The following is a 14,867-nucleotide window of genomic DNA, read 5'->3' on the forward strand; positions in this document are numbered from 1 at the left end:
AAAAAAGGTACAAAATAATTTACACTTTGAAAATATTACAAGGGCTAGTTCCAAATCTGCACATGGATAGTCCACATGAGACTAGGAAGCATGGCAGGAAGTGCAAAATATCCATGTTGAAAAGCAGAGCAACAAGAATGTTAAAAGCTAAAATGCTAAAAATGCTAAAACCTAAGAAGCATAACTAGCTGACCTCTCACCCTGTTCAAAAGGGAACATGATAAAACATCTCCAAAGGATACCTCATCAACTTGGCTGTGATTCATATGCCAGGCTGCAAGCACCTGCATTTTACAGTCTGGTTGACCAAACCACCAATTGGGAGGCCTGATCAGAGACTGGGCCGCAAGGACAGTGATTCCCGGAACCACCACAAGGAATAACTACGTGCCACTGGTACACAATCTTATATCATAGCATGTCATTTCAAATTAATAAAGTTCCACAGGTCTAGGTTAACTCCATTACATTTATATAGATGTATTATAACCACAAACTTTGGTGGAATGGAGTAAATTATGATTTGAAGATACCCACAGACACTAAACCTGATACAATCATTGCATAATCAGCCATTACAGAATGATAACCTAGACCCCATGAAACATTATGCAAAGTTTATTATATCCATACAGATTTACTATAATCATATTTATATAATTGTTAGAAAATCAGTCAATATAACTAAAATCATGATATGATGATTACTGCACTGTCCCAGATCAAAATATGACATTAACTAATATTTAAGGGTTATAATTACTTAAAAATACATGCATTTATGACTAAAAGAAGTGATTTGAACCTCTACTAACCTTAGTTCTTGCATCCTAGTGCACAGCATGCAAATCATGGTGAACCATCAGTAACAGTTTATCTAAAACAAGAAAATTGATAAATATACAAACTAATGAGCAATGTTCTAGCTAGAACAACAGTTATGTAGGCAAGTGTGGAACTTCTGCTACAACTTGAATTCTCACGAAGATGTATTATTCTCATAGTAAAAAGTCAAGAGAGAGAGATTGATAGAAGGGAGAACACAACAATTGTGGCAGGAATTGAAAAACTTTGAACAAAACCATGAACTCGAGTTGAGAGAACATGGAGAAAAAAAAATACCGAAGGTACAGAAATGCCTCTTCCTGGTGGGTTCAAGGTGGTTCCCTGTTGTTAGCCACTCTAGATAGACCTATATCAAACTGCATCAGGCCCTCGAGTAATTAATAGCCTACTGAAGACACGAGGCCAAAACTTGGCCCCTGCCTCCCCCCTCCCCATCAGAGGGGTGCACAGAGCAAAAGATACTAGGGCACGCTATTCAAAGAAAATGCCATTAAATCACACAACAGTTAGGTAAACAAACAAAACAGAAAATGAGACACCCAGAAGTTAGATCCTCACCACTATTTCCACCTGCCCACCACCAGGTGGTAGCACCTGGAGCTGTTGGCTCAGGAGGTGGACCACCTTCAGTCATGAGCTGAACTAAGGCCAACTGAAAGTTATATTCAATCCTGGGTTTCTGGGTGGGCTTTCACGGCGACTTCCTATTGCTATCTTACTACATAGAAACACAAAAATGGGGACACAAGGGAAAAGATGAGAGAACAAATCAGGCACCCAATAAAAGCAGCAGCACTGCCAGAGAACCAAAGACCCTAGCAGATCAAGCCACAAACAAACAAGGGGGGGCCCCCTGAGAAACTAAGGCCACAAACAAGTGAAATCCCCCTAAAAATATGGAATGAAGAAAAACAAGGGACAAGCAAAATAAAATTCCAAAAACTACATCACTGATGTGATGAAAAACACCATCAGTGGAATCACATGCAAAAATATACCAAGGCCCGGAGAAACTGGAACCACGGTCAACGACCGGGCTGCGGGGACGCTAAGCCCCGGAAGAACCTCAAGGTAACGGCCAAGCCAAAAGATAATGCACACACAAGATAATTACAAGTATATATATATAATTATATTACTTAATTAAATTATTTATTTTAAGATAATTTATATTCAAACTTTCATACTTATAAAAGATGAATTATAACAGATTTAACAAAATGTATATGTGTAAAATCTACTTTAAAATTAAATTTTAATATATCTGCAAGCAACAAAATTTCTCTTATTGTATTTATTGTATTTTCTAATGCACATTACTTTTATTGTATTTGCTAATGCACATCTATACTGTTTACCATACTGCAAGGTTAATGTAGATAAAAGTAATAAACCTCATTGCTAAATTATTTACACAAATAATTGTACCTCAGCAAAAATAAGATGCACAATAAACATCTTGCCCTCATAATTCAGTTTCTGTACATCACCCCATCGGAAGTGATGTGTCTTGCGGGAGCCCTGAAACGTCAAGACTCCGGTGTGGTTCAGACCAAGATAAAGTTGACTTCCTCTGTGATCCTGATAATGGTAAATAACAGTTAGAATTTTAATAACAAGAGAATATCAAGTACAAAACAATCATAAATCACACTGTACAACCTATTTATGAATGTACTGTAAATAGATAAATGCATATACTATATTGTACTGAACAGTACAGTACATCAATAGACGTATATACAATACAGGCTTACATTCCATACTTTTCTATACTCGGTAATCCAAATCATATGGAGCCTCATCCCTACTTGACAGCCAAATTTCTTACCAAGAATGTCCAAAAATGAACAAATTCACTTTATTGTACCACCATCTGGTTACTCCCACCAATCACCCACGCATTTTCATGGTTTATCTGCTTACTCTTATTATTTATTCGAAAACAATCGACATGAATTCATTCGGATTACCGAGCTCTTACAGTACACACACACACACACACACACACGGGTGTATATACAATTACTGTATACACATACATCCATAGTATATAGGCAAAAAGTTTGTATTATTAAATGTATATCAAACTGAAGTTTTAATGTACTTTAATATTTTAAAACAAATATACCGTAACTGTGTACATTTATGGTAAAAAGTAAATATTTTCCCTGTATTCTAAAACCACTAATGAATGTAAAGAATTGCCCCTTTCTGGTAGAGCCCCAGTGGCATCTTGCTGAGATGGCTCCCCACTGCTGGGTCGCAGCAGTCCTATTTAGCCTAATAGAGACCAGATACAGAACCAGGTCCCTTTCGCCCCACCCCTCGGAGGCACCAGGAGCAGGGGACAATGATCATCATCCTTACTAGGAAAACATCTAAAAAGTCAGTGAAGCTTTACAGGCAACTGCAAGATTCATAGGAAACTAAGCATCAAACAGCCAGATGATACTGAAAACAATTCACTCCAACCAACAAGTTTATTCAAAACTAGTTCAAAACAGTAGAACCGATGGCCGCCACAAAGCGGTCCAGAGTCCCTGACGAACAGTTGGCTCCAAGATCTGATAAGAGCTAATGCACAATGAACTGAGGAACCTGGTAGAGAAGGAGCCAGGGAGCCATTGGGCTCTACCAGAAAGAGGCATTTCATTACATTTAACACTGGTTTTCTGGGAGGAGCCCAATGGTGGCTCCCTGAAACTAATTAACCACAGAAAAAGAAAAACAAGGGGCTCACCAGGGAGGAGAGACTACAGGCACTAAGTAAAAAAAAAGAGAGACTGGGCTAGAAAATCATGACATTGCAGACAACCTGAGAAATACAAGCCTTGGAACAGGGAATCAAGGTGGCATGCAGGTAGTGGCAAAGAGCTGTCACCTGATATTGTAAATGACGGAACCCTCAGCTGCCTCAATCAAGGACCTCTCCGGAAGCCAGCAAACTGGTATTTTGGCGGAAACAGAGAAGACTGTTGATGAACAAACGGAGCCAAAAGAACAGAACCCCCAGCCTCCAGAGAATAGCATAAGACTCCTATTCTTGCAACCAAAAATGAGAGTAAACAAAATCAACAATAATGATTGAAGGGGCAACCATTAAACAAGGGGAGGAAAACACTAACACCTTGTCACAATACCAAACCGCTCAGGAGGAGTACGAGACAGCCGGAGGTGAAAGAACGCCCAAGACAACTTGCGGAATGTTGCCAGTACTGCACCAACACCAAGCACAAACAGTGGCGGCTTCCCCAATGCCAAATGATACGAGGTAACAGTATTAGGCATATGATACAGATCCAGTAACAAAACAAAAATGACAGAACCACCGGAATTGACAGCGAAGACAACAAATGGACAAAGAGGGAAAATGAGCACCAAGCAATTTCATACTACTATCAAGAAGAGAGATGCAGGTGGGACACCAATAACCAAGCCACCTGCTTGATCTACAAATAGCGAAAATACCCAGATTCAGACACTGAGCTAGTTTTGAGTGAACCAATTGTTTGGATGGAATCATTTGCAGAACTGTTTGGGTATTTTGATGCTTTGTTTCTTATGAACCTTGTAGCTGTCTGTATAACTTTCCTGACTTTCTGGATGCTTCCCAGTGAGAATGACAATATTAGTCACCTACTCCATGTGTTGTTGTGAGGAGGCCACGTTCTAGCTCCTGTTTCCAGTAGCAGCCCAGTAGTGGGAAAGCCTTCTCAGCGAGATAGCTTCAGGAAGCCACCAAGAGGCTTCTCCCAGAATAGAGAAATTGGAATAAGGAAAATGTTGGAGTGATACTGTAATTTCTGTATTACTGAATTGATTTAACTCAAGGTAACTGACATTCTTTGTTGAAAATCAACAACTAAAGGTGACTTCAAAGAATTCCAGAAGCTTAACAATTCAAGGAATTTAAAGCAGTTCTAAAAACTATTACATAATATTCAACTGAGAATCAAGGAAAGCATAACAAACGTGCAAAAAAACGTCATAGTAAAACAACTAAAAAGATTTGAAAACTTACCTCAAAACACAAATTTAAAGCTTAGGAAGAGCTCAGGTAATGAAGATAGAAGGAAAAAAAACCTTTATGCAGTGAGTCTGAACTACAGCAACTACATACAGTATAGATTATTAATGTACAGAATGCAGGCCCCATCTCCTAGCAGTTCTACAAAAAGAGAATCTGGCTTAAAAAAAAAAAAAAAATCTGATTGGAGAATTGTAAGGTTCAATTTTAGGACAAACCCTTTTTATAATATACTGTACATTGATGACATTATGACCCACATCATCAAATTTGCAAATGACACAAAGATCTACAGTACAGTGGGAAGCAAAAACTATATTGAGACCTTGCAAAACGATTCACATTAACACTATGACTCTGCAGCAGACAGAAAAAAGAAAGGGCCTTTGAGTAATGATCCACCGGTCACAGAAAGCTGCTCAGTAAGTATAAGCTATGGGAAAAAGAAAAGTAGGAATAATCAAACAAACTTTGACTTCAAGGAAAAACTGGCAGATTATTTAAATTAAAAAATCTCTGGTCTCTCTCCATCTGAAAAACTGAATCCAAGCACAAAAACTCTCCCCCTTCAAAGGACATTACTAAACCTTTTCCAAAGCAGTTAAGAGAACAAAAATCCATCCTAAAACACTGAATTCTCATTTCAGGACAAAATTGAGTCTCAGGACTAACACAACTACAAGCCAGATATGACAGAGCTGATCTCGTTCAGACCCCTAATATACTGAACAAATTGAAAGACATTAATCTAGACTATTACTTTAAAAGATCCAATACAACTCTCACTCACAAGGAGCAGCAGCTTCAAGCTCAACAAACCGAGATGTAGCACACACAACGGATGGTTTTTCACTCTTAGGGTAATAAACCCATGGAATTGCCAATCTGTGAAGTTGTAAATGCCAAGACAGTACTACAGTTCAAAATTCAGCTGTAAAAAATCCTTAGGAATAGTGGAGGGAACTTTTAACAAGCTACCATCTTAAGTCACATGCTATTCAAGTTCTTAATGTGACCCATTTGTAAGGAGCAATCTCAGCAAGATAGCTTCAAGGAGCCACTGGGACCTCCCCATAAATTCTTATTAAATATGAATACAATAAGCTCAAAATTAGAGGGAGAGATAAAACTTTGCACCACATAAGTTATCTCTACATTAAAAATTACAAACAAATGTAGAGAATGCATAAATTCAAATGACACTAACTTGTAAATCTATTTACTAGTAAACACTATTCTTGTTCTTAAATAAAGAAAATCTCACTGGGTTTTGGTTTTGTAATTTCTGCCATCATTTCTACATGTTTTGTATTGTTACACGATTGGTTTGGCAACCTTTCATTGTACAGTTTAATCTGAATTTATTTAAGAAATACAATTTGATACATAGTTTTATTTTCACGAGAATTTCCTTAATGAAGAACAATTAAAATTGCAGCTATTTAGGACACTATAAGGGAACTAGCAAAACACGCACACACACACACAATACTATAACTAATCCCTGGCAGCCATGCTGTAAATAATAACAAGGGCAGATCAGAGAGTGAATTTTTAAGTGCTGAAACATCAGTAAACCCATATAAAAAGCTAGATAACACTTGTGTACACAAAATCACAGTCTCTGTAAACCAGAAGTTTTATTTGCCATCTTGGCATACAATTTTGAATCGATGTACTACAGAAAAAAACTACATAAAAGAATTTGATTTTTCATTGCATAATACTGTACATCTACATCACACAGTGATTATGAATAACAAATATAATGTTATACCATTTAGTGCTCCTCTGGGAATATCAATTCTTACACATTCTATGTGGCTCAGGAGGCATTTTATGGGCACCTCACAGGAGCAAAGAAGCATCTAGTGAAGCATTTGCCAGCACATTGCTGGCATACTCATGCTTAGCTGACTTATAAAAACACCAACTTTTAAAGAAAATGAATTAGATTAATCGTGTTTATAAATAAAAAAATATATGGAATACACAAAGCCATGAAATTTATGAAAGAATTGTGTTAATAAAGAACAAGAATTTTTGTATAGCTCTAAAAAGATAAGCCACTCAGAATAAGGTCCATAACTACTCAAACTGCTGCAGCTACAGTAATCAAAATGGTGTTAGTATCAATCATTTAACAATGGATACCTACTGTATCAATCTCCTGATAATTTGCATGGTAGATGAGACAAGAAGAGAAAAAGGTAGTTATACCTATTTTTCTACATAAAACTATTCACATACCCTATATCACTATGTAATTAAATGTGAACAAAAATCAAGAATTAAAAAATTCTATCACTAATGTTAAAAAAATGTCCAGTAGTTAATCCAAAATGACATACAATATTACCCAAAACCCTGAACATTTCAATTTTGTCTAATGGCAATAATGCATATCCTGTCTCTAAGCTCACACTGCCTGCAAATTTCTCTCTAGTTTGTCTATTGATCACTTTAGCAGTGATGTATTGTAATTAGACCACTTCCCTTGTAACTTCCTCACACATTGAGGCAAATCACTAGCTTGCTCACCTCAAATATCAATTGATTAGCTTAAAGTACATTAGAGTCTAATTACTGAATCCATTATGTGATTTTGTAACCTTTGTCATTATCGACAAGAAAGGTATGGTTCCATAATAAACTAATGAATAAAAATTATATACATGGACAGAGTTTTGCTGGGGTTATTAAAACCAAATTCAGTAATTAAACAGTTTTAAAAACTATCAGTACCAGATTGCTTTTTCCGATAGGAGCTCGAAGTAAAGATCAAATATTGAATGTAATGAAATGCCCTCTTCTGGTGGGCTAAAAATAGCTCTTTTTTACCTTGTACACTAGGGACCCAAGCTTTAGACCCAAAAAAAAAGTGAGTACCGGCTCTACAAAAAAAAAGGTACTTGAATTAAAGTGCAACACCCCTTTAAACAAGGGGTGCGATTGTTGCCACAGACCAGCCTGGATAGCTCCGGGGAGCCACAGGGGGCTCCCCCCAGAAAAAAACACCTTCAGCAAAGAGAATGAAGTAACCCCCAACCCAACAGCAAGTGCCAAAGGAAAGTACTGTAGCCTTAAAAAGGGAATCCCGACAAAAGGACATCGTTCATTTGTAAATTATTTCTTCAGGGATATACCTTCAGCCTTGTTTACCTAAAGGTGCCTAGTTTCTTTCAAGGTGTCACTTGTCTTGCTGTGCTTGTGTTTTCTGGCATATTTTTTCTGGACTTAAATAAATTTTTATTCCCATAGCTTCTCTGACTTTGAGTGAGCCACATTCTGGTCCTGGCTTCCAATAATAACAGACCTACCAGAAGCTTGTTCAATTTTTAGCTGGGGCTTGGTTGTATCAGAGCTAAGCTAAGGAAGCTACCGATAGTTTGTTCCCAGAAAATAAGGAATACAGTACAGAAGAGTACAGAATAATCTGGAATAGTTACGACCAAGCCGTATTATGAATTTGTAAATTTTCTGGATTTCAAATACATTACTGTTACATCAGCATTATTGACATTTATATAAAACAATTGGATCACATTGGAGTACTGTATTAACACTTCATGAGCATTATTTCAATAACATTGACATCATTATCTATCTTAATCTAACATTGAATCTACACAAGTGCAATGGTTCAAAATAAACAAAAATAAGTTTGTTTGCTTTTGGAACTTTTAAATGTGAAAAACCGATGTAATATTTTGACACTGTTCAGATAGATCCGAGAAATTTCTGAACTTTTAAAGTCTGGCTCTTCCACATTCACTATTCATTTTAACTGAACCTTAGTACTGTAATTATAACAAAACTTTCCCATTAATAATTTGAATTTATACTGTAATACAGCCAATAAATTCCCAAAGGGCAGTGATCGTGTGTAGCAATATTAATTTAAGAAGCTACAGTGAAATGTAGAAACAACTGAAGGTACAGGTTGAGGAATGGAGCTCCAGGAAATTTTTGAAATAATTTGTACAAATTTTAAACAAATTAAAATACTGTAAATGGAAGAAATAAACTTTGTAACCGAGTTACACAACCTACTTTGACAGGATGAGGGTCAACACCATAGGTGTCAAGTGCAGATGCTTTTTTGAGAAAGCAAGTCTCTGCCATCAGAGGAGTATGATTTTTCAAGGTTGGATGTAACTCCATGATTTTCTCCTCAATTTTGTGTGTTTGCTTGAGTAGGATCTTGAAGTCGCTAATATAATTACCATAGTGAATTGTTGGATCATAATCCCCAATCTCAGCTGCAACAGCAATGGACATACAGTATTAGGTTTGTCAAAGGTGTAGCTTCCATACAGGTCAATGCTATGTAGAATTTTTAAAACTGAGTTTACTACTGTATTATGCACAGAAAGAAAAACCTTTCAGTTGAAAGCTTAACATGCTTAGTTAAGCATTTAATAAAAAGAAAACACCCATACAATTAGCTATTTTCACTCTTAAGCCTTTTTTATAAACCCATAATTACCAGCCAGCCACTATCTCTAGTGGGTGTGCTGTGAACAGAAAGCCTGTGGCTTGTGAAGGGTCACAATTTTGTCTGAGCAATTTTCAGAGAATATTCTTAGTCGTAGCCCTATCTTCGATTCAATATCTTAACTTATGAGATCAGCCCTTTAATGAGTCTTGTATAGTCTATAGGATCTGACAGTCCTTTAACCCTCAGCTCGTCTTCGTAAGATGTACACTATCTTATCCTGGGTCGATTTTTGTCAGTCTATGCTGAACTTAATTCAAAGTCAAAAGCCTTTTTTCTCATATGCATTTATCTGGACATACAAAAAGGTTTTCAATAGAGTTGCACATAAGAGGTTGTTCTGGAAACTGGAACATGCTGGAGGAGTAACACGGAGGCTTCTAACATGGATGATGTTTTCTGACTGAAAGATGAGAGCAGTAATCACAGGCAATGTATCAGACTGGAGGAGTGTTACAACAGAGTTCAGTTCTTGCACCAGTAATGTTCATTGTCTAAATAAATGATCTACTAGAAGAAATTCCATACTGAATTATGTGAACACGTTTGCTGATGATGCCAAGATACGAGGGAAGATATGAAATTTAGACGATTATCATGCTCTTCAAGAAGACCTCAACAAGATAAGGATTTCAAAAATAAGGAAATCTCAATCTCTGAATTTTATCTTTTACATGCAGCTTGCTTTTAATGAAATTATAGAAAAGGCCTGAATCAGTTTTACATTTGTGTACTACCACTTTCTCAAAGTTCCTTTTCACCTCTCTGCTCATTGCTGTGTATTTGTTTCTTGCTTACTTGTAGTGCTAGTATGTTTGAGGATTAGGGCCCCTTTCTATATTGTACCCATTTTCTTGTCTTCTCTACTCTGGTCCTCTCTCAATTTCTGTTGAATCAATCCTGTTTCCTGGCTCTACATCTCTGTTTTGGTACATATTTTTTGTACCATCATACATTTCACAGAATTTGGCATATTTCTCCATTTACTTCCTTGCCTAATAACAAGTCTTTACAGTTAAATTCATTAAAGAATTTGCCAAGTTCCCCGTAGCGTTTGTCAACTACAGTATTTAAATTTTGCCACTCTCTTCTAGATAACATCGCATAGCATATCTAATTTCCATCAGGACATGGTCATGCTTTTCCAAGGAAGGTAGGTACTGAATGTCAAATATTTTTTCTTTTCTGGTAATTACCAAATCCAGCAATGTGTGTGTAATTTTCCCAAGTGTAGTTACATGATGAGAACTATGCTCGTGGTGTCCCATTTCCCCAGTACTGTCGTATAATACTTTGAAACTACTGACGGTTTTGGCCTCCATCACCTTCTCAATTAGTTTGTTTCAACCATCTACCATCTAGCAAAAGAAAATTTTTCTAATATTTTTTCAGCACCTCTGTTTTCTTAGCTTGAATCTGTGTCTTGTTTGTGAAGTTGCTGGTTCCAGGAATTCCTCTTTGTCAATTTAGTCGACTCCTGTTAGTATTTGTAAGTGGTGATCATATTACCTCTTTCTTCTATCTTCTAGTTTTGGCATGTTTAATGCCTTTAGTCTCTCCTCATAACTCTTGTTTTCATTTCCAGAAGCCATGTTGTAGCATGCCGTTAAACTTTTCCAGTTTATTTATGGGCTTCTTGAGATTTGGGCACCATTACAACTGCTGCATATTCTAATTTTGGTCTCACAAATCTCATGAACAGTTTCCTTAGTATTTCACCATTCATACAATTAAAAACAAGTCTGAAGTTGGAAAGCGACACATACGTTCCTCTCACAATGTTTTTTGTGCGTTCCTCTGGTGACAGCTTACTATCCAAAACCACCCCCCTAGGTCTCATTCTTTATAAGAGTTCTGTAATTTCTTTCACATAATTTTTAAGTTGTGTGGTCTATTTTCTCAGATTCCACATTCCATAACATGGCATTTATGCACATTGAATTCCATTTGCCACTTGATGCTCCAAGCACTTATTTTATCTAGATCAATCTGAAGGCAGTCTGCATCTCCTATCTTCCCCAGTATCTTAGCATCATATGCAAACATGTTTATATAATTTTGTATTCCTTCTGGTAGATTGTTTATGCTGACGATGAACATTACTGGTGCAAGAACTGATCCCTGTGGTACTCCGCTAGTAACACTCCTCCAGTTAGATACATTGTCTCTGATTACTGCCCTCAGCTGTCTGTCAGTTAGAAAAATTTCCATCCATGTCAGAAGTCTCCCAGTCACAACAAGGGGTGTGTGTGTATAAATTACAGTACTTGTATCATATGAATTGTAATATAATAGTATCTTAGAAAAGTATATACTATATACTGTATTTTCAATTAATCAATTACCTTCACCAAGAAAATAAAAATTTGGCATTTTCTAAGAGATAAAAACATATGATTAATATTTGTTGACAGTACAATACAGTAATATCAAGACTGGTGTGTTAGCCGGCTCATCTCACGAAATTCTTGCTGCAGACAGGAAAATTAAACCACTTCAATGGTTTAAAATATACACAGTATATCGCTAAGAAAAAATATAATTTTCTGAACATGAGAACTACCACAGTACTTATTGTTAACAAAATTGTATTGCATTAATCTACTGAATATTAATTAAAAGAAATGGATTTTTTTATTTCATATTACCTTTGAAAATTGAAAGTTTTCTAACCTTGGACAATATATGCAGCAAGCATAGCAGCATCTGTCTGCGAACAATAGAGTCTTCCATGTAAAAGATCTCGTCGAAGCTGAAGAAAGAGCTGATAACGAGTGATCTCCTCCTGCAGTCTCAAAGGATCCGCAGGATAGAACTTGACACGGAAGCAAAATAGGATCGGTGATAGATCTGTTCAAAATTAATCTTCCTTTACAATTATGAAGACACTAATTACAATGGGAGCATTGCAAGGAAAATCACCTTTCTCCCCTACATCAAATTATCAATAAATCTTTCCCATATTATTAATAATAATAGTAATGAAGTTGTGCCTAATAAGCTGAGTTTTCCTAAAATTATATATATTAAGTTTTTTCTTATAGAAGATAAAGCTTTCCATTATATATGACTTAAAAAATTTGGGAGGCAAAACTAAAACAGAAATTTGATCAAACTTAACTTAAGTCCGTGTAATTTATGTTCATAACCCCTGCACTGCGTCAGCTGACATATTACAGGGTGTGGTGATGTGCCAGCTGACATGGAATCATGTAAGTATATCATAAGATTGAAAACTCCCATGCATACAATGGGCTCACATTTGCTTCCTCAGGCCTCCAGTAACCATACCCCATCTTGAAAAAGAGAGATTCTGAGGCCCCTCACTTTCATTCTATGGCCTTGGTAACGTCGCCTATGTTACTAAGGCCTATGTAACATTCCTAAAGCCATGGCCTTAGGAATGTGCAGGGCAGTCATACTATGAGCCACTGAAATTTTAACAATAGCAAGCGAGTGATTGCCATTATATATTTCAGGTTTCTCATAGGCCAAACAGAAAAATTGTGACTGATGCAACCTGTTAGCATGGAGCAATCTCGGCAAGATAGCTTCAGGTAGCCACTGGAGAGCCTCCCCCACAGAAAGTCATAGCTACAGTAACTATAAAGAGTTCAAAGTTGTGCAACAACATAGACACAGTACCAAAACGGAGACCATTGACATATGAAGAGTTAAATTCCCAAACTTTCTAAGCTGAAAGACAAATGTGGGGACATGATCACCATATACAAAACAATGGGAGGGTTAGAGAAAGTTTATAAAGTAGACGCAGTGTTACCTGCCCCACTCAGAACACAAGGACATAGCTACACACAATGAATACTAAAAATAATACAATTTTCCGTAGTACAGTAATTGAGTATCTGTAGTTGGGGTATGAAGACACCACAAGAATAGCACCTTTTAATTCAAATTAGGTACCATAATTAAAAACACATAATTGCACACTGGTCACTAATTTATCACATCAATTTCTTAACTTCAAAGTCATATATGCTGCATTACAGTACTTACTTTTTATTTGTCTCAAGATATTCTTGCTTGGATCTAACCAGTGCTGAAATTAATAAAAAATACATTATAAAATATTAATTATGCAATTTTGATCAACAACTGTATAGTATATCTGAATAAATAATTTATGGATTCAAGAAGATTAAGATGAGTAAGTTTTATTCAACATATAATTCAAAATGAATGCATAAGTACATACAACACACATTAATACTGTACAGTGGTTACATAAATTATTTCCTTGTCTAAATTACAAGATATGCCCACATCAATATCTTAGTCAATTTTTTGGTTGTAGAGTGTAATGTAGTTCCTGGAATGGAGCAAACTTCCCAAAAAATGAAAATGTGTTGCTAATTATATTAAAACTGGAGAGCAATGAGCTTTATTCTCTCTTCATACTGTAGATGATAATATAGCAAACTATGTTTAAGCTGGCTTGTATGTCACTTAATATATCATCAAAGATGAAAAGACATTGTTCAATTTAGCTTTGCAAACCACAGGTTAACAAAACAGTATCAGTAAGTAGGTACTCAGGAGTTAGTCAGCTTCTTGTGAGGTTGCATCCTGGGCAGGGTCAATAATTCGACCTTAGGGGATGACCTCGATATAAGCCTAACGTGTATGAATACACACTGGCTGCCTCTCCCCCAACACAATGAACTAATATTAATTATTATTAGAAAATCCGTAGGAGCAGTGATGAGGGTTCGAACCTACGCTGTGGATGTTCCCACGCACACGCTTCTAGCGACTAGACACCCGACATGGTAGACAGTACAAGGATTGCAACCTGGAGTTCTTCTGAGCACACAAGAATTTCCTGAGGCGTCTACTGCTTGATACCTGCTTGATGGGGTTCTGGGAGTTCTTCTACTCCCCAAGCCCGGCCCGAGGCCAGGCTTGACTTGTAAGACCTTGGTCCACCAGGCTGTTTTGCTTGGAGCGGCCCGCAGGCCCACATACCCACCAGAGCCCGGTTGGTCCGGCACTTTTTTAGAAAACAATCTAGTTTTCTCTTGAAGATGTCCACGGTTGTTCCGGCAATATTTCTTATAGTCGCTGGGAGGACGTTGAACAACCGTGGACCTTCGATGTTTATACAGTGTTCTCTGATTGTGCTTATGGCACCTCTGCTCTTTGCTGGTTCTATTCTGTGAAGCCGGAACAGGATTTTCACACATTCCCTAATGCACTCTGGCTGTGTCATCTAGGACTTGTTCTATCTCTGATGCTCCTCTTCCAATACACAGTAATCACACTAACATGATGGCATCAATGAAATGTCACTGTGTATGACTAAAAAGAAAATTTCTTAATTTATGTTGTCTTATTTTCTTACTTGACTAATCATGAAAGAGGTACAGTGCGATGAAATCGCAAACTTTTCTGGGAAAGAGTGTAAAACCCTCCCTCATTTGTTCTTCGTATATATATATATATATATATATATATATATATATATACATACAG

The 14,867-nt window shown here is 36.8% G+C and overlaps 1 protein-coding gene across 1 annotated transcript in view; it reads right to left on the bottom strand.

Annotated features, from left to right (window-relative positions):
- The window catches only part of Frmd5 (FERM domain containing), a 52,621-nt gene that overhangs the window by 33,857 nt on the left and 3,897 nt on the right, over positions 1–14,867 (bottom strand). The window contains exons 3-7 of the mRNA XM_045769245.2: positions 13,392–13,434; positions 12,048–12,224; positions 8,930–9,138; positions 2,275–2,427; positions 816–830 (exon numbers count right to left, since the gene is read on the bottom strand). Coding sequence (XP_045625201.1) covers positions 816–830; positions 2,275–2,427; positions 8,930–9,138; positions 12,048–12,224; positions 13,392–13,434 — 597 coding nt within the window. The remainder of the gene's footprint in view (positions 1–815; positions 831–2,274; positions 2,428–8,929; positions 9,139–12,047; positions 12,225–13,391; positions 13,435–14,867) is intronic.

The sequence above is a fragment of the Procambarus clarkii genome, chromosome 68 (genome assembly GCF_040958095.1).
Source record: "Procambarus clarkii isolate CNS0578487 chromosome 68, FALCON_Pclarkii_2.0, whole genome shotgun sequence".
Classification (NCBI taxonomy): domain Eukaryota; kingdom Metazoa; phylum Arthropoda; class Malacostraca; order Decapoda; family Cambaridae; genus Procambarus; species Procambarus clarkii.